The sequence below is a fragment of the Pseudochaenichthys georgianus genome, chromosome 16 (genome assembly GCF_902827115.2).
Source record: "Pseudochaenichthys georgianus chromosome 16, fPseGeo1.2, whole genome shotgun sequence".
Classification (NCBI taxonomy): domain Eukaryota; kingdom Metazoa; phylum Chordata; class Actinopteri; order Perciformes; family Channichthyidae; genus Pseudochaenichthys; species Pseudochaenichthys georgianus.
Genome location: NC_047518.2, coordinates 40656296 through 40683919, shown reverse-complemented (window position 1 = coordinate 40683919; position 27624 = coordinate 40656296). Strand labels below are relative to the sequence as shown.

At 42.3% G+C, this 27624-nt stretch overlaps 2 protein-coding genes and 1 pseudogene across 3 annotated transcripts; 1 reads left to right on the top strand and 2 right to left on the bottom strand.

Annotated features, from left to right (window-relative positions):
• Positions 1–726: 726 nt before the first annotated feature.
• Positions 727–8879, bottom strand: cdc42l (cell division cycle 42, like). The gene is made up of 6 exons (XM_034102566.2): positions 8808–8879; positions 4426–4530; positions 4195–4267; positions 3983–4092; positions 2834–3028; positions 727–1709 (listed from the first exon to the last, which is right to left on the bottom strand). Exons 2-6 carry the CDS (start codon positions 4528–4530, stop codon positions 1620–1622), a joined length of 573 nt encoding a protein of 190 aa, XP_033958457.2. The 5' UTR covers positions 8808–8879; the 3' UTR covers positions 727–1619.
• Positions 8880–9503: 624 nt separating this feature from the next.
• On the top strand, positions 9504–20727 carry mlf2 (myeloid leukemia factor 2). Of its 2 annotated transcripts, none has more exons than XM_034102498.2 (8): positions 9504–9853; positions 12153–12264; positions 12731–12766; positions 13485–13550; positions 13646–13774; positions 15069–15228; positions 16896–17133; positions 20159–20727. In XM_034102498.2, the coding sequence occupies exons 1-7, from the start codon at positions 9810–9812 to the stop codon at positions 17129–17131; spliced, it is 783 nt and encodes a 260-aa protein (XP_033958389.1). In that variant the 5' UTR covers positions 9504–9809; the 3' UTR covers positions 17132–17133; positions 20159–20727. The 2 variants fall into 2 exon arrangements, with proteins under 2 accessions (XP_033958389.1, XP_033958388.1); XM_034102497.2 differs by having other exon boundaries at positions 20156–20727.
• A 4138-nt stretch (positions 20728–24865) lies between these two features.
• On the bottom strand, positions 24866–27268 carry LOC117461237 (tripartite motif-containing protein 16-like; annotated as a pseudogene).
• Between the last annotated feature and the right edge of the window lie 356 nt (positions 27269–27624).

Genomic DNA, 27624 nt, shown 5'->3' with positions numbered 1-27624 from the left:
AGTGCATTCGGATTCTCTAAAGTACCGCAGTCTCTTCTCCTAAGTCCTTTTGGATTCTCCTATCCACTATCCCTTAACCCCGTGACGTTTCACTCAGAGGTCAAGGAATAGACGATAGGGTTAGAATTTAGGAGCTGATTTTTAAACTATCCGACTGCAGCCATGCTCTGCAGTACAGGTTAGCTCTGAGTGTTAGCGATGCTAATGTGAACACCGACCATATTACGTCCAAAACAGTCGGGCGTTGTTTCTGATAGCAACTTTCTGATTGGGCCGAGGGTCCACATTTCAGATGTTACGTCATATCGGACGCAAATCTGGATCAGCTCCGTTGTTCCCCGTTTTTAGAGATTTGGGTACGGAGGAAAAGAGAGAGGGTTTTATTTTCTGACGCTGCGTGAGTTCCCCGACACACCGGGGACACACCTTTAAGAAATTGATCAGTAGACACAATTGTATGAGTCTCCTCTAAGAACTTATTTGATGTAGTTTCTAAGTCATTTCAGAGAACCATAATGCTTGCAAGCTGTCAGTGTGAGTGCAGGGACAAATACACTGCAATGCACCAGCAGTGACATGGAACTGATGCAAGCCATGCAAAGATTAGCATTGCTATAAGAAATAAAATGCATTTAATATCCACAAACCACCTCTACTGCGGTTCACGAGAGTTATCATTTGTTGTGCATGCACCTCCCTCCCTCCAACACACAAAACAATGGGCGCTTTCTTCATCATTAAACCATTTTATTAAAAATATCCTGTGATTACAAACACCCAGAAATGTACTAGCAAAAGGTTGTGGTCTCAATCTCTGCCAAGATTAAGAAATATTCAAAAGATTACAATTTAATTTGTTTTATTATCAAATCGCTCAAAGTTGGTCGTCTAGCAATACAAAAAAAAAAGGTTTCTAAGATGAATAACTGCTACACATTTCCCAAAACAGTCACAGAATTAATACAATGAACATAAAAGAAGAATAAAACAGAATGATTCAATAGAAGCAGGGAAATTGGTAAAAACGCAGATTTGGCCTCCCCAGACGTTTCTGGGAACTTAAAGAAAGTTAACGATCTTTGTTTGGAGTGACAATACATCTCTGCTTTCCTTATGTAATTCAAAAGGAGCAGAAAAGGAAATAGAGTAACACTTAACACTAAGTCGCCCCTTTAAAAAACTGATGCTCGCTATAAAACTTAATGTTGAAGTGTTTCCCTATTTATGTTTCTCTAAACTGGGTTCAAACGCCCCAATAGGTCAAACACAGAGGAGGTCAAAAGCAATTATATAAAATAATCTTTTGAAAAAATGGAGCAACAGTGACAGGCAGGGGGGGCCCGCCCACCTGAGTATTTGTAGAGAGTATTGCTATTGCTAAAAGCTTTCAGAAAGGGAGATAGGTGACACTCACTGCATGCTGAAGCTCCCCCAGCATCTTTCAACCTTTATTTTCAAGGCACAATCAGTGCACACGTGTTTGAGAGTAAGTCTCAATGGCATTGTACCTCCCTCCCCCTTTTGTTTTGTCCTTTTTCTCAAGATGGCCATTGATCTTTCTGATGATTTGATTCGCCCCACCTTTATTTCTAACACCGTCTCTCGCTGTCGTTGTTCATCTATAGAAGGACGCACTTTCTCTTGGTTTTGGTCTCAGGAGGCTCCAGGGCGGCCAGGATGGCCTCGTCAAACACGTTCTTCAGCCCTCGCTGGATGGAAAGAACAGGAAACAAGGCAATGTTTATTATGGTCTGGATTATTGCTTGATTTCACAAATATCAAGTTGCTTTCAGTTTAAAGAGGCCATAGGCGCTTTCACACGCAGTACTTTTCCCAGTATAGTTCCGATATAGTTCAGAAAATGTGCGTTCACACCTGGAACTAGAACTTGAGAACCTTTTCACCCCCTTTTCCGTCCCTGCTAGAGAGCAGGGACTTTCATGGGAGAAAAAGGTTCCCATGTCTGATTGGCTGGGCGGATTGCAAACCACGCCCCGTAAAACTCCCAAAAAGTTTTGTGAAGCCGCCATTTTATTTTCCTCACATTAGCATTATTAGCATTAGCATAGCGCAGAAACGGAGAGAGACTAACGTAAGGCAACACAAAATAAAACATGGGAGCGGTGGAGGCGTTCTGGCGATTTACTCGGAAGGCTTCAGTAGAAGCTGCTGGGACTCCCAGCAGCTTCTACTGAAGCCAGTCCCCAACTCCGGGGACTTCCGGCCGGGGACTTCGGGTGGCAGTATACGCCGTGAAGTTGTTTGCGGCCTGCCAGTAAACCCAAAGCAGAAGAAGAAGAAGTGACGTCAGCGGCTTCATTTGATTAATCCTCCCTCAGGGACTTATTCCAGTGTGAACGCGATCTACTCTTTAGTTCATCAGAACAATCACAACAGAGCCGGCCAGCTAACCAATCAGAGCAGACTGGGCTCTGGTTTCAGACGGAGGGGGAAAAGAGGAGCTGCAGCACAGGCAGTATGAGAAGAGAAAAATAAAGAGCTTTTTGAACATTAAAGCATGGAGACATGTCCCAGTAGAGACACTAAGTACTAATGAAACTGAAAATGTATATAATATGTCCTCTTTGACCCATACATGCACTCAGTATAACCTCTCGAGTTGTCAAGCAGTATTACAAGACAGGACAGGCTGAGGCTAATTTTAGTAGAGATCTCTGCAACACAATACATAAACCTCTTTGCAAAAACATCAACGCTCCACCTCACATTCTGTTGATGAAGTTAGTTCATTTGTTCTGTTCGGAATGTGACATTGTGTTGTGTCCATATCCTACATCCTATTTCAGCGTTAACAGTGTGAGGAAAGTGTTACCTGTGTGAGAGCAGAGCTCCACGTATTTACGGCCTTCAGCTCCCGCGCCAGCTTCTCTCCGCTCTCAGGATATAGCGGGCGCTGCTTGTTCTTCGCCAGCTTCTCGATGGTGTTGCTGTCTTCCCGCAGATCCACCTGCGTGCCCACTAACAGGAAGGGGGTGCGCGGGCAGTGGTGAGAAATCTCAGGAACCCACTGCGGAAAATATGGAAGAAAGATTATTTTGGGTATCAAATAAATGTCGCATTATAAAAGTATTATAAAAGATACTGAATGTCAAGGTACTGGATTCAAATGCTTGCTTTTGATCAAATAATGTGATTTAAAAACAACATTTTGCAACAATTAGACAGTTTAATGTATGCAATGATATTTTAACATTTAACAAAGTAATGGTAATAGAATACACAATAATGCATAACTAATGTAATACATAACTCATTTGACAAAGAGTCATCTTAAAATGTCAAACTTTCCTTTGCTCCCGCTTCTTAAATATAATGATTTGCTATTCAATTTTTTGTATTACTTTAGGGGTTTGGACTGTTAGTGGAACAAAGCAGGACATTTGATCACTTTAATTTAGGAAACATGGTTGTTGTGATAGCTATTTTCACAATCTTCTTTACCCAACGTGTGGCGGCTCAATCAAGTTACGTTTGAGTCGCCGAGAGGCTAAACTTGGCTTTAAACTGTGACGCGTTTTCGAAGGGAAAGTCCAAAGTGAAGCAAGATAGTTTTTGGGATATTTAATAAACTAAATCATAACATGGTAACTATGGACAAAACAGTCAACAGAAAAAATGACAGCACAAGCTCACCCTCTGTCATCCGCACTCGACATGAAACAGGTGAGTTAAATAGACAAACCACACCCATGTGACGAATACCGGAAGTGCTCAACAAACAAATACAAGTGACGACGTAAACAAATAATAATAATAAAAAGAATGAACTTGGGCTAAGTAGCATTATGGCACCTACACAACGATTAATCCAATAACTTTGAAACTATCTGCCGATTTATCAATGATAAAAATAATCAACAAACAAACACATGGCAAAGCAAGGCATGATATACATCCAACAACTAAAGACAGGGGTTGTGTTTCTCCACAATGATAAACAAACTCATTCATAAACACTGACCTTCTCTTTGACGTTTTCAAATGACGAGGGGGAGACGCTGGAGAAACATATGAGGAACACGTCCGTCTGAGGATAGCTGAGCGGACGCAGCCGGTCGTAGTCCTCCTGGCCTGAGAGACACAATCACAGAGAGAGGCGGGACGCATTAATACTTGCTTTATAGAAACAGATATAAGAAAAGAAAGCAAGACTTTAAAAAACATTCATGTTACCTGCTGTATCAAATAATCCGAGTGTATAGGGCTCTCCCCCGATCATCACCGTCACTGCATAATTGTCGAAAACCTTCACACACACACACACACAGAAAAGACAAATGATTTGCAAAAAATAAAATGCAGCATGTTTGATTGCATGGTTTTTCCATCACGGAGATATTTAAAGAAAAGGGAAGCTCGAAGTCGACATATATACACACAATATGACTCGGCAAATCCTCTCACCGTGGGCACATATTCTGAGGGGAACTTGTTGGTTGTGTAGGAGATCAGTAAGCAGGTCTTTCCTACAGCGCCGTCCCCTACCACTACACACTTTATAGTCTGCATCTACAGAGAGAAAGAGCAGAAAGGAAACATCAAAATCAAACAGAAATACAGTCAGTCTGTAAGAGGCAGATGCTGGGAGGAAGTAACAAGTTACCACATATTTACATCAACAGGAAGCACAATGATTCAAGTGCCAAACCGACAAAAGGCTCAAAATATAAATATCTGTTTTCAAGTTTGAGTCAGGCAAGCGAAGTAGCCAAGTGCATTTTCTCAAATACTGAGCATGAAGACAGTTTTGAGGTACTTTACTTGAGTGTTGATTTTCCTGTGTATTCTTCTTTTCCAAAGCACGAGGGAATTTCCTTTAATTTGTATTTCTACACATTTATGAGACAGATATAATTTCTCATTGGTAAGTAATTAACCAGCTGATTACTTATAAAACGGATGAGTCAAATCAAGCAATCTGATTGGTTCTTAGCCATGATATAATAGGCGCTTTCACACCGGAGTACTTTTCCCGTTTAGTTCCGATAGTGCCTGGGATTTTGCGTTTACACCAAAAAGAGAACTTAGTTCAGAGAACTTTCCCCCCCTTTTTAGTGCCTGCTAGAGAGGTGGTACCTTCCTGGGGAGAAAAAAGTTCCAATTTCTATTGGCTGGACGAATTGCAAACCACGCCCCGTAAAACTCGGAAATCTTTTGTGACGCCGCCATTTTATTTGCTGGCATTAGCATTATTAGCATTAGCCCCGCGCACCAACGGAGAGAGACTTATGGCAACACAAAAGAAAACATGGGAGCGGTGGAGATGAGGAGGTGTCGGCGTTCTGGCGATTTACTCGGAAGGCTTCATTAGAAGCCAGTCCCCAACTCCGGGGGCTTCCGGCCGGGGACTTTGGGTGGCAGTATACGCCGTGAAGTTGCGGCCTGCCAGTAAACCCAAAGCAGAAGAAGAAGAAGTGACGTCGGCGGCTTCATTTGCGTAATCTTCCCTCAAGGACTTATTCCGGTGTGAACGCGATCGGCTCTTAGTTCCATGGGGGAACTAAGTGCTGGGAACTAAGTACGGCAACATACTTGGTGTGAAAGCGGCTCTTGTTAGAAATGGCAGTAACTCATTAATACATGGTGATTTGTTTCACACTTTACAACAAGGCTCCCTTTTGGCAACTATAAATGTTAGTGACTCGTAAATAAATGGTCATAAAGAGATACCAAGAAACATCAAGATGGAAGGGGGGGAGGGATCAACTCAGTGAGCAACAGATACCAAGGATGCAGGCTGATGAAGACGAAGTAAGCTAGGTAGCCAATATAAGACTTAGCAGTACAGATACATGTGGGCTCACTATTTGGCAAGATGACTAAGCCTTATATTGGCTACCTAGCGTACTTCGTGTTCTTCATCAGCCAGCATCCTTGGTATCTGTTGCTCACTGAGTTGATTCTCGCCAAGTAGCCAATGTAAGGCTTAGTCGTCTTGCCAAATAGTGAGTCTGTGTTGATGTATGTAGTTGAACTGTGTTAGAACTGGTTTATAAATGGTTCTTAATGATTAATAAAGTGTTTACAACTTAATTATAAACCCTTTATGAATCCTTTATAAGGGTAGTCTTATTGTAAAGTGGTACCGAAAGGTCTTTGCCTGTAACATCTTGTGTATCTTGTAAGATTTTACACGGCGGGCCGATACACTTAATAACCTTACAATCAGCTGCCAGTTTATTACGCACACATAATGAAAACTAATGAAGTCTAATAAAACAGACCTGCAATAAAGCACGACTTTAATGAAGGTTGAAATGCTCGGTTTCTATTTTAGAGGCGTTTGATTTTGATCACATAAAGTTTCTGTTACCTTAACTTTATTCATATTAATGAGATGAAAACAATAATAGAGTTGTCAGTTACAGTGTTAAATATTAAGACTGAAAGAACGGGTGGGATTAAATAAGTGTAAACTTCTTCCCACCCCTTTTTGGATGTGTAATTAAGGAGATAATTTGTTCATATATAATTTAGAATCAGTCATATTTGTGTTTATCAATTTGACCCTGCTTAAGTTGTATACATCACCACCAGAACCCCCTCCATTAACCACATCACTCCTGTTCTTCAGCAGCTTCACCGGCTCCCCGTCAAATCCCGTATCCTGTTTAAGATTCTGCTCCTCACCTTTAAGGCCATGCGTAACCTCACTCCTCTGTACCTCTCCGACCTCCTGCACATCAACACATCCATCCATCCGCACTTCCCTCCACCTCACTGCACCCCCTTCCGTTTAACCACCATGGGGTCTAGAGCAGGGGTGTCAAACTCAAATACACAGTGGGCCAATTAGTCGAGGGCCGGACTGGTTCAATGTTTATTGCAAAACGTATTGACATGAATTTATTGCACATATTAAACCTGGAACTAACAAAGCTGAAATGATTGCCTATAAAAACAACATTAAACATTAAATAATCAGATGCATTCATTTCTTGTGGCTCTATCTGCAGAGTCATTTCTTATGGCTCTATCTGCAGACTCATTTCTTATGAGTACATTTTCCACAGGCCAACAACAGCTTCAACAAAACTATTCCCCTCAAAGAACAAACCAAACATGCCCTGTTGCCGTGAGAAACAAAGTGCAGAAGGAAACAGCCATTGAACTCAGTGTGCTGCTCTGGGATGCTAGTTCAGATACTTGGCATCTCATCTTGGGGGCAAGGTCATCAATGTTTGGGGTCAGGCTCTGAGCTGAGGAGACCCTCACGATGGAGTGAAGGTGTGTGTGCAATATACCGGCGGGCCAGATCTAATAGGAATTAAAAATGATCCTGCGGGCCGAAATTAAATCCACCAAGGGCCTGATTTGGCCCCCGGGCCTTGAGTTTGACACCCCTGGTCTAGAGCCTTCAGCCGCTCTACACCCCGCCTCTCGAACTCCCTCCCACTTGATATCCGCAACACTGACTCTCTCCCCATTTTCAAATCACGTCTCAAACACACACTCGCATATCCACCCTGATCATTATCCATCACACATCCTCTGTTTTATTTATCTATATACGGCATTGTCTAGTTTATGTTTCTTATGCTGGTGGTATCTTGTGGCGTCAAACACTGGCATGTCTTTTGGAAATGTCCAGTAATAAGACATTTCTAGTTAGATGTATAAAACAAAAACATTGGAAGGCCTTGTTAAGACAAAAATACCTTTCCAGTTTTGCACTTTTATTATAAGATAAGTCAATTTTAGTTCAGGAAACTTCAGTAAATAAAAACATCGCTCGGCAGACTTTTTGCCAAAATAAAAGGCCTTCTGTTATACAGTTACATTTTTAACTTACTACATTGTCTCCAAACATGTTAAAGATGTCTATTCTTTGTTAATCTACATCCATACATGTATGTAGTTCCTCAACTTGTTACAAAAAACAATAATGTGAAGGTGAAAAAAGGTGTTCGCACTGTGTAACCTGCAATGTGACTCTTATTTAATGCTTTATTGCATCCAGATGTGTTTTAAATACCAACTAATTATGATATTTGATATTTCAAACACACAGAGCTAGTTTCAAGTGGAAGACTTGGGAAATAATACAAATAATACAAAATGTACGGTGCACAAGTAGGATTTCTCCATTTAAAGTAGTCTTGCTTGATTTTAGTGTTATAATTATGTGGTATTGTGGGTTGTTACAAAGATACATGATTAAGGTAGTAATAGTACACATCTTCACATCCTTAGCTTGTTGCTACATGTGTCTGCTTATTGATGACAGTGAATCCCTTCCGCATAGACTACATACCAGACATGTGTAACAAAACGACGGCCTGTATTAGCCCATTCAGAGGCCCAACACTTCCGCTAAATAAACAACTCATCAGATAAATGCAGATCTGTGGAAACTTTAAAGCACAAACTTGACACTAAGAATCTTTAACAAACCAACAAAAAGCTGTTAAATCTGAGGCTAATTTTTTGTAATTTGCTCTTTTTGGCTCAGATTGATGAAATGAGAGGTTATTCAAGTGTATGTCGTCTGTCAAACTGTTGCCATTATTATCTAACTACATAAACTAGCGACAGTTTAATCTATGAATACAAAACAGGTGAATAATAAAACAACAGCAGGGATAACAACTTCATTTTCCCAGGATTGATGTTAGTCGACACATTATAGCTCGGAAACTTTAACAGTACGCGGATTTTAACAGCAATCAAAAGGCGTTTTCTTTCGGTAGAAGCTTTGTTTTGTTAACGGGACTTTCTTACATAAGTACCATAGTAAAATAAAGAATACATATGTATTTTAAGGCTGTTTTTCTAACTCTACTCACCGTTTTTCTTCGGACAGGTTAGGCGTTGGTTACATCCGGGTTTGAGGGTCGAATTACTTTCTGCGCATGCGTAGAATGGAGGAGCAAAAGTCACATATGTGTAATATAAACACTGCCGCCTGGTGGACAGATATATATATATATATATATATATATATCGGCCTGCCTGCCTGCCTATCTACCTATCTATCTATATATATATATACCTATTTATCTATACCTACCTGTCTGCCTGTCTGCCTGTCTGTCTGTCTTTCTGTGTGTCTGTCTGACTGTCTTGTCTGTAAAAAAAAAAACAATTACCAGAAAAGCCTCTGGGGAAGTAGTTTATTTTGAAAGGCAAAGCTACCGGAAGTCCCTGGCATTAGCTCTGATGCAAACTTGGCAGCAGTGTAACTTGTCTTTATTTTTGTATTTGGATCAAAGGAAATATAGGGCTTCTTCAAAGCATAAATCTGAATAAAAACTGTTCTTAAATTAAAGAAGTGTGCAGTTATTAGAAGTGCTAGTTTGGTGGAGAAATGTTAAAAATTGTCCAAGGAGTGTGCATATAAAGATGTATGAAGTGTACATAATTTGACTTGACATTTTGTATCATATCTTGGCTTACAGTATTCCAAAATCTAAATAATGAAATGATGTAATAAAAGGCCTCTAGGGAAGTAGTTTATTTTGAAAGGTAAAGCTACCGGAAGTCCCTGTCATTAGCTCTGATGCTAACTTTATAGCAGTGTAGCTTCTCTTTGTCAGAGGACTGACTTCCGTTTTCATGTTTGGTCCAGGTTTCTGGAATTTACTATCTTCTGGGACTCTGGGCCGCCTCTCGCTTTGATAAACAGCCGCTGGGATTGAGTGTTTCTGGGGAAGGGGTTGATAAAAGGAGCTTCATTTCAGCCTGTTGGCAGTTAGCGGCCGTCATTCTGTCTCATCCTTGAAAAACACGACTGTTTACCTAGCTAGCTGGCTAGCATAGCATCAGCCAGCTGAGTTAAACCACCCAGCATGTTTCGGTACTTGAATGACGTTGATGACGACCCCTACATGATGTAAGTGTGGACATTATGTGTATGTTGTGTAGACACTTGTATCACTGTGTGGTTTGCAAGAGGGGCGAAATGCACATGCTAGGTGGTGTTTTTTCACTGTGTCTTAAGCAGGTACCCTAACGTTTCTCCAGCTGTGGGGGCCTACAGTGGTCCACCATGTTGGATAGACAATAACAAAAAAGCTGTCAAAGCCCAAAAGCAGAGGAAAATAATCACCAACTGCTCAAATGTGCGATTATCACGACTTTCCTAACTTGGGATTAAGCTAATTGATAGCAGGTGGCATTGCTTGTACTCATTTGTACACAAGCTACCTCTCTTAGTATCAGCAAAGCTTTCCATTCTCCATAACAATACTGCATTTTATTGTATTCTGTGTATTAGATATACTATCCAGTTCAATTGTTTTTATTTGTTTGGCCTTTTGTCTTCTTTAACTGTGTTTATGGATACACCAAGGCCAGTTCCTCTGTGTGTATACCTACTTGGCAATACACCTGATTCTGATTGATGTAATGGTGCAGGTAACAGAGTACCTTTTACATAACGTTGCATGAGGAGTTTTCCACTACATTTGACGAATGCATGAAACTGAAAAGTGCTGACAATCCCTTTTCTGCCCAGCATAACACATTTGCATTCATAGGAAACTGATTTGAAAGGGTTGAGTAAATGTGGAACTGTGGATGTCATTATAGACTTCATGCACCAGCACACACTCGCTTCATCATTAGTTTTGAATAATGCAATGCGACTGAAACTATGGTGGGCCTTCTGGGGGGTTCTGTGATCCCCTACGGTCAGCCTGTCACAAAGTAAGCAAAAGCACTGTTATAATCTCAAAACAACAGCCAGGCAGGTTCTGAAACAATGCCGTTATTGTGAAGTCAATGATTACAATTTAAGATCCGTTATTTATATTTCCTGTTATGACAAAAATCAACATAGTTGTCTGTCCTCTTTCTGTCAATTGGGTAAGTGACTCTGTTTTACGGCTCCGTCCATGCTCTGAAAAAGCTTGATTTAAATGTAACCTTAATTGACTAGTTAATTGTCTGGAAAGGAACCTTAAGGCTCATTACTCACACTGTGGGAACTGAAACGTGGTTCTTTACTCGAGGAGGTTCAGTTAAACCTTTGACACGTTATACATACACTCGAGTCAAACCGGTAGTATACAGTAAGCATGCTTTGACAACATGGCAACGCTAGTTTTGATAAAAATCTGAAGCTTGGGCACCCATTCTAAAATGACACTTTTTTTTGACACTTTACTTCATCTTTGAAAGATAAAGATGTTTCCATTGCCAGACCGTTTGTTTTACCCCAAACTAAACAAGTTCCGAGAAGACGGTTTTAGGATGTAAACCCTATGGGAACATATTGATATCCAGGGCCCAGGAGTTCAACACTTTTAATCCTCATCTGATCGGATCAGATTTGGATTTTGCGGAGTTCAAAACCAAAACACAGGGTGAGGATCACTTTGATATCCGATCAGGAAATCCAATCCAAGCTTTAATCTGGACCAAATCTTCAAAACGGGTAGTTCAAACCGACAACACAGGATTGGCATCAGTTTGATCCCAACAAACTGGATGATCCTGATCCCACCAGAGGGGTGGGTTTCCAGGATTACCAGAGCAACATGTACTGTACAATTTATTTAAATATGTTTCAATATAAATAAGATGGCAAAGTTTGTTAACTGAAATAATACACCATGTTTAGCCTTCATGGGAAATACATTTCATTTTTTGCTCACGTTTGTGCGGGCCTATTTTGCTTTCAACCAAATGTTGATGACATAAATGTTTATGCTCATAAAAGTATCACAACAAAGACTGCCAATCACAAATGTAATTTAGATTAAAGGAAAAATATCTTAAACAAAAAAAAAGTCCGTCACCTTTCAAAGGTAATTGCGGACAGTAGATGTCTCTGCAATGTGGTCTCTTGTCTTCCTTGTGTTATTTTTCATATCCACTAGATGGAGATCGGTAGGATTACAGCGCTGATATTCAGGATCGAGTCATCTTGAACAGCCTGAATCTGGATCAGGGTGATCGCGAAGTGCTTTGAAATACTGGGACTAAATCTGTCCGAGTTGTCTGATCCCGGATCACAAAGAATGGGATTTCAAAATCTGATTTGTTGAACTCGTGATCCCCAACATGTTATCCTTCATTTTTATCATCCCACGTTCACCCTGCACTCGCACACTGTACCGTGAGTCTACTCCCCCGTGTCTTGAGTCTTAACAAACCAATAAGTTAAAGTGTAATCTGATGTCTTGCAGGGATCCATTCGCTGCTCACAGGCAGCAGATGAGGATGATGTTCGGACCCTTCGGCATGGATCCCTTTGCTCTCACCCCCGCGATACAACCCCCCCGCGCCCCACGCAGACAGGTAACTTTCCGCCATGTTGAGCCACTGTATATGTTTAAACACACATCTGTTTAGATTAGCTTTGTATTATCAACCCCCCACTTTAAATGTCCTTTTAGTCTTTATTATTTACCTGCCATAGGTCTTTTTATTTGTGTTTCTGTTGTACCGATATGTCCACTTTGTTTTATGGGGTTTTATATTGTTGCATCGACTCGGTTGTCTTATCCGTCAGATAGAAACCATTATTTATTGTTATTATCATACCTTTGACCTCCTTGTGTCTATCTGATGACATGTTATATTTGCTGCATGCACCTTTTAAAGTTCTTAACAAATAATCTGAGGGGAATTTCTTGTTTTGTATTTTTGATTCGTGATGTGTCATTTTGTAAAGCACTTTGAGCTGCATGTGTTGTATGAAAGCTGACATTAAACGACCCATCCTGTTCGTACCTTTTTAATCTCATTGTACGTTTTCTTTCAGGCTGGTGCCATGACGCCCTTCGGCATGATGGGAATGGTAAATAGCTTCTTCTTTGAGCTCTTTCAAAAGCTTGAAACATATAGTTGACATGTAATTATACAGACGACACACATGTACAATCGAGTGACTTCGCCATGTGTCAAAGAGTTACTGAACTTCATGTGTGAAAAGCCGTCTCCATGTATTCTAGTTTTAAATCTCATGTTACATTTCAATTAAGTTGGGTTTACACTTAAACACTATAGGGGCAATGTGGTGGGAAAAGACACCATATTTACTTGAATCTGTGCTTGTCTTTCTCACCTTACCAACAGAATAAGGACAAAAGAAACAGGACTTGTTTCTTTTTCCAAAGAAAAACGTAAATTCCATCACACACTTATCTTATTGATTTATCTAAGAAGAGTTTTTGGTCATTAAAGGATCTTTCTTAAGACATTTCTTAAGTGCTTAAATAAAGCCCATAACTGCATGTTTAGTCAAGCTGTGTCCATGATCACACACGGAGTAAACACCCACTCAGAGATTGCATTAAAACAAATGTATATTCATCAACATAACCCAAGATCACACTTTGCAAATGGCTGTCCTAAAACTTAAGTGTGTTCCATGCTTCTTCTTGCTCTAAAAAGAAAGTTGAGAGGCTTACGAGAATGACCATCGCTGCACTAAACTGACAATACACGCTGTACTTTCCAACACTGTGTTAATACTTGACGTCAGTTGATGATTTAATAAAGTTTAATTTGTGCAGGGTGGAGGTGGTGGAGGAGGGTTCATGGATATGTTTGGCATGATGGGAGACATGATGGGAAACGTGGTGAGTAGTCCTGTGGAGCCAAAGAAACACACCGTAAGGACCCTCGTGAATGAAAGCTGTGTCTGAACGCCACTCCATTTATTTTCTTCTCGCAGGAAAGAATGTCCGGCTCATCGAACTGTCAGACGTATTCCTCTTCGACGATGATCTCCTACTCCTCTTCAGACGCGGGGCCTCCTGAAGTTTATCAGCAGACGAGTGCGACGAGAACAGGACCAGGAGGGGTGAGGACATCTGATGATTAAGTACTTTTCAATTCAAGGCTTTCATTGTCATGTGTGCATACTAGCTACAGTGTAGATATGACAATGGTGTCCGGTGCCTTGCTCAAGGGCAGGAGGTGAACTGGGACCTCTCCAAGTAGAAGTCCACACTCCATATAATATGTCTGGTCGGGGACTTGAACCGGCGACCCTACAGCTCACAGTCCAAGCCCCTACTGACTGAGCCACTGCCGGATGTTCTTTCAAAAGTTCACAATACATATAGGGAGGGAGCGCTGATTGGTGACAAAGCCTTCCTTCTTGACCTGACTACACCGACTAAACTCTATTTCATTAAAGATCGGCAAATACATGAGCAGGTTTTTCACTAAGAGGCGCGATGTGTGTTTGGAAAAGCATGTTTTTTTAGTGTCCAATTGAACTAAACTGAAAGTACTGTGAATGATTGACTTTGGTTCCATAGTGGACTCGTTCCAGTGGGTATTGGGAACATCTGGAAGGAGTTATTGCAGTGTATACTTATTATTTTTCTGGATGGGACGGCTTCATGTAATCACACAGTCACTATTGATAACTTTAGAAATATTATTATGTTGCATTAAGGGTTTGTTGAAGAGTGTGGATTTAACATGGTTAATTTAAAGCGTTGTGCCATTTGCCCTGGCTTTTTAATACGTATACCCTTTGTAGGGTTTGACTCGACTCGAACTATTTAAATTGACTGGCACCCCAGCAACTTAAAAAATACTTATTCTGCTAACGTTCAGGTTGATATTTGTACTTAGTGTCTCTCCTGGGACATGTCTCCCTGCTTTAATGTTCAAAAAGCCCTTTATTTGTCTCGTACTGCCTGTCACGTACATTGTGTTGGAGCCAATAGAAGTGCAAGTGTTACGTTGTGATGTCAGTATGATACTGAAGTAAATATAGGAGTCCGGTGGAGGGGTTTCAGGCACAAGGATTTGAGCTTTTGTGACCATTGCATGCACAAAAAGCAATATAACACACGACAGGCAAGGGGACACCCAGAAAGAGCCCGATAGCTCTTCAACATCAAAACGCTACAAAGTAGACCCGATTAACCTCTTTACGTCTGATTGGATGTTCATGCTTCATTTGTGCTGACAGGACTGTGGCTTTCTGACCTCATTAACACATGAAACGGCATTAATTGTAGTGACAATAAGTCGATCATGTACAGTATAAACATCACCGTTGTCATACAAACATTTCAGCCCGAGTTCATTGAGAGTTCACAGCTGCTAAAGTGACTTGTCATCACTTTTGGGTTCAGATCCGTGAGACGCGGCAGTCGATGAGGGACAGCGAGAGCGGCCTGGAGCGCCTCGCCATCGGACACCACATCGGGGAGCGTGGACACGTAATGGAGCGTTCACGAAACCGCCGCACCGGAGACCGCGAGGACAGAAATGACTTCATTAACCTCGATGAGAGTGAGTCAACGGGCCAGAAAGATGCTCAATGTTCAGGAGAGAGGCGTGCACTCATCCCGAATACATCGTCTGGGTAACGAGAAACAAAAGTAATGTTGTCAGATTACACGGACCACTGGGTTTTAACCTGGGGGACGACGTGTCAGGAAAAGCCTCCTTGAGTTTAAGGACCGTAATATAACTTTTGATGAAAGCATACAGCCTATATAATGTCTGTGAACAGCTTCATCCAAACCACTCGTTCTACCTGAAGTCCACGCCGTTATTAGGGTCATTGTTTGGCTCAATTCTTCAGTTTAACAGTTGATACGGCTGGGCGACTTGAATAACATCATATATGTCGATATTTTTGACCAAGTACATCGATATCGATATTGGCAGGACAATTGGTGCTTTTACAAAATATTCACACAATGAGAAGTCTGATAAATAATCCTCTGTTATGTGAAATTAATGACTTAATGACGAAAAGGCAAATAACTAAACTGCTAGAATAATCAAGAAGGATCAGAACATTTGAACACTTTATTGTACTGCTGACTTTAAAACCAGGAAAACACGATGCTTATTTGATTTATCGATATTTAAAGTCTAAGACGGTATCTAGTGTCATATGACAATATCAATGATATATTGAAGCAACAGCTCACGACAGGCCGTGGTTTATGGCCATCATATCACAGTTAAGGGGCGTGGTTCGGCTCCGCTGTTTTCTTGTCCCAGTTTGAAAAGCAAACATGTTCAGCCAAACTGTATACAGTTACATCGACCGGACTTCTTTCTGCAGATGTGAGCGCCCTTAACGACGGTCAATAAGTCCTTGCTGCACATTATCCCGTACATGTTTCCATCTTAAGCTTTGTTCGTTAGTTAGTTTCGTAACGGACGTAATGTAACAGTTGTAGCTTTTCTCAGGCGCGGAGGGATACTGACTTGCTGTGAAAAGTAACTACAATTCTACCCGTGATATACGCTCATTATATCACGGCTAAGAACCAATCAGATTGCTTGATTTGACTTGTCCGTTTTATAAATACATATATTCTCCAGCCATAGTGTGTATTGTTTTTTAAATATTTCCATACAATATGGCACTTAGTCAGGGGTCGTCGGTTTACTCAAAGATAGAAAAGGTTGTGAACCCCTGACCCTGAAGTTAAGATAAGATAAGATGGAACTTTATTCATCCCCTCGGGGAAACTCAGGCGTTTATGGCAGCAACAGTGTCAGAATGAAAGATAGGATTCACACAAGGTAAAGATCAAATAGAATACATGTCATAGAAAGATGAGGTAAACTTAACTAATGTGCATTTAAAAAAAGAGGAATAGTTTCGGCGAAAACTAAAAAGGTACCACAGGGTCAGATTATAGTTTTCCAAAGGGGATAAGTTAACAAAGAAAGTGAGTCGGAGCGAAACATTTCAGATGTGTGTATCTCACACTGCACTGTCAGAATAAAGTATAAACTACAACAACTGAAATGGAAATAATCCGGCACATACAAAGTCTCAAAGCTTGACAGTACTTGTATCTTGTTTTTAAGCTACTTTTGAATACTTTTGACTGGTATAGTACTGCATCATATTGTACAGTGTAAGCGTATCAAGGTGCGATTGAATACACTTGCCTTGCCTTCAATTCCTTTCCTTTCCTCCCCTCCTTTAGCTGATGCTGGAGCGTTTGACGAGGAGTGGAGGAGGGAGGCGGGGAGGTACGTCCCCCCGACCGCCCGGGCGCTGGAGTACGGCCGAGATCGACGGGGGGGCGGTCAGCAGCTGGCCCTCCCGGCCCCCGCGGCCCCCCCCAGCCCCCCGACCCCCCCCGGAGCCCGGCACGAGTCGCCCAGACACGAGTCGCCCAGACACCGTCAGCCTCAGAGCCGCCCGCGCTACGACTGGTGAAGGTGAGGGGATTCACTATTCTGATTTAAAGGCCTTAAATCAGTCCAGATGGGTTTAGAGAGAGAGAGAGAGAGAGAGAGAGATAGAGAGAGAGAGATAGATGGATAGAGAGAGAGATAGAGAGAGATAGACGGATACAGAGAGAGATAGATGGATGGATAGGTAGATTAGTACTTTATTGATCAATTTGGGAAATGTTTGCGTTGCAGCGGCATAATAAACAAGGCAATGTACATAAGAGAAATTAAGACACTAGAAATAAACAGTCCAAAATATTTCTGAAATAAAATAGCACTAAAAAGTAAAAAAATATACATGTGGAAATACAAATTTCCAGTAGCAAATATAATGCGGGATATTATATATACATTAATTGTGCAAGAAATGGATTATTCAATATTCAATTGAATATAAATGTGCAGTGGGAGTTAAAGTCCAGTTATCAGAGGGTTCTCTTCGGGGCAGAGGGTTCTCTTCGGGGCAGAGGGTTCTCTTCGGGGCAGAGGGTTCTCTTCGGGGCAGAGGGTTCTCTTCGGGTCATGGGTTCTCTTCGGGTCAGAGGGTTCTCTTCGGGTCAGAGGGTTCTCTTCGGGGCAGGGGGTTCTCTTCGGGTCAGAGGTGATTTGTTGCACAGAGTTATCGCAGTGGGCAGGACTGTTTTCCCGTATCTGTCCTCGTGATGTTTTCCGGCTCTAATTTATCTGAACTCGCTAACATTTAAATATTCTGATACGTTCGAATGGCTATGTGTTGCTAATGTTGGCTCATAATATCTAGTTGTTTTGCTGGAAACATACAGAAACATATATTTACATTTTGAGCACTTACCAATTTCTATTTGATGTGAAATGTCCTGCTCGTTACAGTCTTGGTCACAATTCTTAATCAGGCACATTGAGGGAAGTCTTCTAACTAAAGTCAACTTTATTGTCAATCTTTCAGTTTGTGTGTACAGACGGAGAGATCGAAATACCGTTTCCCACAATCCCAAATACAAAAATACAAATATATATACATAGAAATATGTATAAAAATATATATATATACACAATCAACAGACACATTTATACATATGCACACATTTAGACGTAAATAGAAGCACAACAATCAATATATACAAAACAACAGTCACTTCAATAACTTTGAGAAATGTGCATTAGTGCAAGTGACAACTCTCAATGTCAAATAAGGCTTTTAAGCTCCAGTATCAGCTGTAGTTTGAATATGTCCGTTGTAATATTACACAATATAAGCTTGGCAGCGCGCCTCAAACAGAAAGCTGTGCTGCGTCAGGTTTTCTTTTTGCCTCCATAAAACAAGTTAGAATTGCTGCGGAGAGAAGATTAAAGTACTTTATTCAGATGCGATGCAATAAAAGTCAAACAAGAGATTCAGTTCTATTTGTAAAGCCCGATATCAGAACTTTTGACTCAAGGAGGACACCTGGACCCATGATACAGATATTACAACTCCTGAACAAACAACCACAACACTGCTAACAACAGAAGCACGGGAGTTACATAGTGATGTCACGGTGGGAGAGAAACAAGGGATGTTTGCCTTTACATGCACACAAACCTTTTTAACACACGACAGGAAAGGGAAACCCCCACAAAGCATAATGGGCCCCCTTTGAATGAAATACTACACCCCCACAACGAGCATTTATTTATCTATTACTCATCCAATTGTGAGAGTTTGCAAATGGAAGTTTTGATATAGTTTTGATAAACCAGGCCCCCACATTTTCCCATAAAGAACTTTATACCATTTTTGCATCCTTCATTTGATTGATTGATACATTTTATTTCGATCAAGTAAAATAAATAATTACAAAACAAACATTGACAACAACAGCATTAGCAACATAAACAGTGCCACATCTAGTGTTCGAAAAGGAGCGAGAAGAAGTATAACTTATTTAATCTCACCCCCTTGTCCCTAAAAGATTTATTTATAATCTGCAATAATTATCATTATTATTCATTTGTATTGTTGTTATTATTATTATTAATCTGCTTTACCTGTGGATTGACATATATACATATACACACATGTACATACATATACACACATACATACACACACATATACACACCTCCATACTCACACATATACACACCTCCATACTCACACATATACACACCTACATACTCACACATATACACACCTACATACTCACACATATACACACCTACATACTCACACACCTACATACTCACACACCTACATACTCACACATATACACGCCTACATATACACACCTACATACATACACATATACACGCCTACATATACACACCTACATACATACACATATACACGCCTACATATACACACCTACATACTCACACATATACACGCCTACATATACACACCTACATACATACACACACACACATATACACGCCTACATACATACATACACACACACACATATACACGCCTACATACATACTCACACATATACACACCTACATACTCACACATATATATACTCACACATATACACACCTACATACTCACACATATATATATGCACATATACACGCCTACATACACACATATACACGCCTACATACTCACACATATACACGCCTACATATACACACCTACATACATACACACACACACATATACACGCCTACATACATACACACACATATACACACCTACATACATACTCACACATATACACACCTACATACTCACACATACACATAGTCAAACACCTTCCCTATCCCTGTACCTCGAGAACATAATTTCTCTGTATTTCCTCTTGACCTGGTCAATGTCTGGACATCGCTTGAGCTCCACATTCACACTGGTCCATAGTCTCACTCAGGGAGTCGAAATTAAAATCTAAAACACCTGTAAGAAAACTTCAAAACACGTAGTGAGTAATTGATGCACACATTCACACGTCATTTCTGGGTGAAGTATTCCTTTTGAGAGATCCTGAATCGGTCAATAAATGATCCGTTATTTGTGGCGCTAATCTCTGTGTTTGGTCCTCTCTCCCAGCAGGTTTCCCACTTGGCGCTCAGATGAAAGGAGTTGAGGGAAGATTTCCCCCGATGCTGTGAAACGCTGAAGACGGACGGTGATGATCGTCACAACTGCCCGTCGTAAATGTTTGATATGACTGGACTGTCTATTCATGAACAACACACACACACACACACACACACACACACACACACACACACACACACACACACACACACACACACACACACACACACACACACACACAACCAAACCCCACATGCTTGATAGTTACATTAACTCCTCCTCCACTGTTACACTCTACACACACACACACACACACACACACACACACACACACACACACACACACACACACACCCTTGTACAAACATGGGTATAACTACACTTTATATATACTCATTCTCAAAACTTGACATGTGTTTTTGCCCACTGCACTAAAGTGCAACAGTATACAGTACATCTGCTGTACAGTCCATTTTATGTTTGTGAAGACACTAGTGTGTCAGTGAATTGAATTGTATACTGTTAACTAATTAATCTAACTAAATAAAAAGGTCATTAAACATTGTTAGATAATTACAAAATGTGTCTCTGTTGTGCTTGTGTTTGAGATTGGATGTCTTGAATAATAAATGATGGAATGTTTTCTAAAACTGAATCGTAATACTCTTCAACGTACAGCTTAAGAGCAATATATATATATTCAACTAAATGTCCTTTTTTTGGTTTGTGTGTACAGGCTAATTGGTTTTCCTCTGTGTGTAAATGTGTCATTTTGCTGCCGTGTTTTACTTTAAAGGGGCCCTATTATGCAAATGTTCAGGTGTATATCAGTATGTAGTGTCTCTACTTTAAAGAGTCCTCTCCTGCTGATGTCCAGGTGTATATCAGTATGTAGTGTCTCTACTTTAAAGAGTCCTCTCCTGCTGATGTTCAGGTGTATATCAGTATGTAGTGTCTCTACTTTAAAGAGTTCTCTCCTGCTGATGTTCAGGTGTATATCAGTATGTAGTGTCTCTACTTTAAAGAGTCCTCTCCTGCTGATGTTCAGGTGTATATCAGTATGTAGTGTCTCTACTTTAAAGAGTCCTCTCCTGCTGATGTTCAGGTGTATATCAGTATGTAGTGTCTCTACTTTAAAGAGTCCTCTCCTGCTGATGTTCAGGTGTATATCAGTATGTAGTGTCTCTACTTTAAAGAGTCCTCTCCTGCTGATGTTCAGGTGTATATCAGTATGTAGTGTCTCTACATGTCTCCATGCTTTAATGTTCACAAAGCTCTTTATTGTTCTCATACTGCCTGTGCTGCAGCACCTCTTTTCACCCTCCGTCTGAAACCAGAGCCCAGTCTGCTCTGATTGGTTAGCTGGCCAGCTCTGTTGTGATTGTTCAACCGCTTAGAGATGTCCCGCCCCTTAGCCTATCACGTACAATGTGTCAGAGGGCTAGCCAATAGAAGCGCAAGTGTTACAAAGTGAGGTCATTATGTTACGGAAGTAAACTGAGTCCAATGGAGGCGTTTCAGGCATTACATTACAGGGATTTTAGCCTTTGCAGACCATTTACATGCACTGAAACCTATATAACACTACAGGAAAGGAAAAACCCCAAAAAGCATTCTAGCAAGGCATGTACATGTATCCATGCTTCCTCTTCCCTGCACATCATGTCTGCAGGTCATGTGACCTCCAGATGGAGCTCTCAAGTGGAGCAGCCAATGAACAGCTTCTGTTTTGACAAATAATTTTCTTCCATCTCCCTGCCTGCCTCCTTTTTGTGCACGCTGTATCTTTAATTACAACCATATCTATTTTTAAACGTGCGTGCTCCCTCCAGCGTCTCGTCACCTGTCTACTTCCTGTCTTCTTTCATCCTCGTCATTAGATCTCTAAACTCCTCCGACACGGCAGCTCGTTTTGTGCATCTGTCTTCTCTTAGATGTATCCTCCTCATGCTCTCTTTGATCTGAAATGTTCTGCCTGTATTTCCACATCTGAAGAATACAGATGCTTGTTTCCAAGTTACCTTTCAGCCTGTTATGACATTTCTCTGCTGTCATAACAGCTCTCCCTGGATTTGGCAGCAAATTAAATGTGCATGTTTGCTGGGACCATATTTGCACACATGTCATCTTGCATTTTGTTAGCTGATGTGCACATGTACACTCGGCAACAAATGACAAGCCTTGAGTCAGGAACACAATGTTTAAAGGTCACCTATTACCGGGGGGGGGGGGTGGAGGCAGCTGCCCCCCCCCACTGTAGAGCCTTTCCACCTAGCTGCACCCCTAACTTTTGTATCCCTAAAACTGTACTTGTAGAAACAAACATACACTATGTCCACAAGCTTCTCAAGCAACGAAACAAGCAGTTCAGTAATTAAAAGTGAATCATTTTAAATATCATTTTAGGCCCGTTAAAAACGCAGCGACGGCCTTGCATTAAACTGCGGAGCGGCGTTCACTGTGACCGCGGCTCACACAGCTGCAAAGAGGGAGCGAGCTGTCCCAGCACCTGAGGGTGGATCAGCTTCCCCTGGGAGTGTTTCCCCTTCCACTAGTTTTGTTTTTACTAAAGACGAGAGCTTGAAACTAAATATTAATAAACCGCTGCCGTTTGAATCGATAGCGTTTAACGGACTGTCCTGTTAAGCAGACAGCGCTAGCTGAGATCGATCACTTTATTTGCTAAATTATGCGGTACTATTAAATCCACGTAAATTACAGATCACACAACACAGTCTCACGGCATTTCGTGTTATAGTCACAAAATTAATCTATTGAATAGTGTTCACCAACACGATTTCCCCATTTTTTTCGTGTCGCATTTCATGTAAATAACAAAGTAGAAGGAAAAAGAGATTTAAAAAATACAGATTTCAGTATTCTGACAGAGAACGATTTTAGAAGCAATGTATTTATATTGGTAGTATGTTTCGTGCCTGCTCCTGCTCTCTTCATCTCCTCCTGGCTTCTTCCTGCTCTGACCTCCTGGTCTCTTCAGTGAACTCTCTTTTCCTTTCCCTCTATCTGTTCGTCCTGATCTCTTCTCAGATATGTCTTTTTGTTGTTGTTGACTAACTCCAGCTACTCTGGCCTGCAAGAGTCTACTTGTGCAAAGCACTGGTACAAATGCTTGTATAACTTTACACATTAGGGCCAGCTAATAAGCAGGGCCGTCCCTCCCGGCCGATCATGCAGACTGCGTGGGGCCTCATCTTGCGGAGGGGGCCTCAACTGAGCCGAAAATACGGCGCAGTGTGGCGCGGCACGGTTTCAGTGATGATGAACACTGCTTTGTTTCAGGAGGAAACTCAATTATTCAATCAGGAGAGAGCTAGACCCTGGTGGTGGTGAATGGATAGTTGGGTTCGGTCTGAAGGGGAGTGGCTTAGCTTGACCCTGGTGGTGGTGAAAGGATCGTTGGGGTCGGTCTGAAGGGGAGTGGCTTAGCTTGACCCTGGTGGTGGTGAATGGATAGTTGGGTCGGTCTGAAGGGGAGTGGCTTAGCTTGACCCTGGTGGTGGTGAATGGATCGTTGGGGTCGGTCTGAAGGGGAGTGGCTTAGCTTGACCCTGGTGGTGGTGAATGGATAGTTGGGGTCGGTCTGAAGGAGAGTGGCTTAGCTTGACCCTGGTGGTGGTGAATGGATCGTTGGGGTCGGTCTGAAGGGGAGTGGCTTAGCTTGACCCTGGTGGTGGTGAATGGATAGTTGGGTCAGTCTGAAGGGGAGTGGCTTAGCTTGACCCTGGTGGTGGTGAATGGATAGTTGGGTTCGGTCTGAAGGGGAGTGGCTTAGCTTGACCCTGGTGGTGGTGAATGGATCGTTGGGGTCGGTCTGAAGGGGAGGGGCTTAGCTTGACCCTGGTGGTGGTGAATGGATAGTTGGGTGGGTCTGAAGGGGAGTGGCTTAGTTTGACCCTGGTGGTGGTGAATGGATAGTTGGGTTCGGTCTGAAGGGGAGTGGCTTAGCTTGACCCTGGTGGTGGTGAATGGATGGTTGGGTTCGGTCTGAAGGGGAGGGGCTTAACTAGACCCTGGTGGTGGTGAATGGATAGTTGGGGTCGGTCTGAAGGGGGTTCGGTCTGAAGGGGAGTGGCTTAGCTTGACCCTGGTGGTGGTGAATGGATAGTTGGGGTCGGTCTGAAGGGGAGGGGCTTAGCTTGACCCTGGTGGTGGTGAATGGATAGTTGGGTGGGTCTGAAGGGGAGGGGCTTAGCTTGACCCTGGTGGTGGTGAATGGATAGTTGGGTCGGTCTGAAGGGGAGTGGCTTAGCTTGACCCTGGTGGTGGTGAATGGATAGTTGGTGTCGGTCTGAAGGGGAGTGGCTTAGCTTGACCCTGGTGGTGGTGAATGGGTAGTTGGGTTCGGTCTGAAGGGGAGTGGCTTAGATTGACCCTGGATTCAGTGGGACAGGAGGTGGAAAGGGGTGGAGGAGGGTTGCGTTGAGTCACCTGAAATAACAGCTGTCAGAGGGGGGAGAGCAGATTTAGAAGGGTCAGCGGAGCGCTATGATAGGCTTGTGAGAATAGAGCGAGGTGATTATTTAAGCTGGGGAGTGACGCCCCCGATCACTTATTGAGAGGAGAGAGAGTAGTAACATGGAAATAGTAAATGAATGAGTAAAGACGGTCTTCCTGGTTGAACTTGCGCCGAGCTTCATTTAGTCTCAGATCACTTCCACATGTTCTCCATCAGCTTCGTATGGCACCTTGGACATAATACAAGAAGAACATCCTGTTTTTGTTTTTGAAAGACAAACCTTTATTAATGATCCAAACATTTCATTTGATCACATCCCATCAGAAAAGTCAGTTTCTCTTTCTCCACCATGAATGTGTTTCATCTCAGCTATTTCAAACAGACTCAGACATGATTTCCTTATTGATTATTATCATGATAAGTTATGTTCTATAAAACATCAGAGTACCCACTTTCTATTTGGACACCAACAACAACAACAACAACAACAACAACAACAACAACAACAATGTATTTCCCAAGCAAAGACTCTAAGCTATTTACAGGAGAATAATAAATGATGTTTTATTGATTATGATCATGACATGAAGTTATATCATTTTAAATAAACATGTGATGATGAAATAAGTGTTATAACCATCTGGGAACTCATGTTTTAGTTAATTTGGACAACAACAACATTTAATCTGTCAAAATAATACATGTGATTATAAATATTGTTTTTAGAAAGTGGCCAGAATAAAATGTGTACAATAAAAGAAGCTCTGCTGCTTTCTCTCTGAAGACTCGTGCACTACAAGAGAAACAACAACAAGAATCAAAAGAAATATCCAACACATATTTAGAGCAACGTTTACAAATCAGTTCAGGTGAACAAGGATCCTCCTGAGCAGTGACAGTAGAAGAATTCCTCCAAGGACTTCAGGCTATTTGAGTTTACAGAACTCAGCAGTGGTTCCATATTCATAAAAAGCCAAACTCCAGCATGTAGCGGCTGAGTGAACGTGGTCTGCACTCTGTGGAGGAGAGTCATGGCTTCAGAGACGATGCTGTAGAAGGACAGAACACCTGCTCTGTGATCCAGGTACACTCCTACTCTGGAGGACGGAGGACCTGAGACGGGAGTGTTGATACCGTTGTAACTAAATGAATATCTGTTTTGTTTACAATCTAAGGACCAAGATTTTTCATTGTGTCCAAATCCACATTCAGTCCCACTCCCTGCTCTGCTGATATTCTTGTATGCGACTGCTACACAAACTGCTTCCCCTCTCCGCTCTACCTCCCAGTAACAACGTCCAGTCAGACTCTCTCTACTCAGGACCTGAGACCATGCAGTGAATCTGTCTGGGTGACTGGAATAAGACTGTAGTTGGTCCATGAATGTTGCTTTTCTGCTCCCCTCAGATAATACCAGCCATGTCTCTGCTGTGTTTGGATCCAGAGTGATCTCCTGTGAATATTGTAAGAACCCAGCTCTGGTGGCGGGCTCTGCTGCTGACAGTAAAACCTCCACTTCAGTCGGTGAGACGTGTGTCCATTCCTCTCTCAGGACGTCCTGTAGTTTGTCTCTGACTGCTGACAGGGCCGCCGTCACGTCCTCAAAGTAGCTCAGAGGACGGATGTTGGTGCTGGAGGAGTGTGTAGCTTCACTGAGGGCTGGCAGTGAGGAGGGGTAGCTGAGCAGGAACTGGTTGTGGTCCTCTGTGTGAGACAGCAGCTGCAGCTCAGCGTCTCTCCTCTTCAGCTCAGCCATCTCCTGCTCCAGCTTCTCCTGGAGCTCTCTGACTCCACTCACTTCTCTCTCCTGCTGGGATCTGAGCTGCTGCTTCACGTCAGAGCTTCTCTTCTCCATGAGACGGATCAGCTCAGTGAACGTCTTCTCACTGTCCTCCACTGCTTTGTCAGCAGAGCCATTGACGGCCTCCACCTCCCGCTGAAGCCGCTTCACCTCCTTCTCTCCGTCCTGGATCCTCTGCTGGATGTTGAGTCGACTTCCCTCCAGCTCTCTCTGCCTCTCAGTCCTCTCTGCAGCCGACACCGTGTCGTGGCCTTTGTGTTCGTCCACAGAGCAGAGAGAACAGATACTCTGCTGATCAGTGCGGCAGAACAGCTTCTTCACCTCGTCGTGACGAGAGCAGATGTTCTCCTGGAGCTTCTTGGAGGGCTCCACCAGCTTGTGTTTCTTTAAGGAGATTCATAATGACCCTGGAGGTGTTTGTCACAGTAAGAGGCCAGACACACGAGGCAGGACTTACAGGCTCTCAGCTTCCTCCCAGTGCAGACATCACAGGCCACGTCTTCAGCTCCAGCATAGCAGAGATCAGCAGGAGCAGCTGGGGGTCCAGTCTTCTTCAGCTCCTCCACTAAAGCTGCTAACATGGTGTTTTCAGCAGGACAGGCCTCGGTGTGAAGCTCTGCCTGCACTGAGGGCAGCTGTGGATTCATCCTCGCCATCCCAGACGCCTGTAATACACTTCATGCAGTAGCTATGTCCACAGGAAGTGGTCACCGGATCCTTCAGTAGATCCAGACAGATGGAACAAGAGAAGGTTTCCCGCTCCAGCTGAACTCCTCTCTGCGCCATTTCACCTCTCAGTAGCAGCGAGTGTGTGAGTTTCACTTCCTGAGAGCTGAAACTAGTGTGACAGCTGATCTGAACAACATGTGTGTGGGCGGTGAATGTGGCCTATCAGCTCTCGTACTTTACCCACATGTTGGTTAACCCCTCCTCCTCCTCAGTGTGGATCTGAAGGGGAGGAACCAGGAAATACAGAGTGGAGCTGGCTGTGTCTGAGAGCAGGGAAGAAGAGGGGAGGGCTTATACGCGCTCAGACTCTGACCTACACAGAGCCTCGGTTACAACCTGCTCTTCATTTGAAAAGAGCTTTTAGTTGTAAAATAAGTTGGGAAACTTACAAAATCTGAAGGGGGTTAAATATTTGTCTCCTCCACTGTAAATGTATAGCCTCAATGTCCTGAAATAGCTGATTGATTTAAT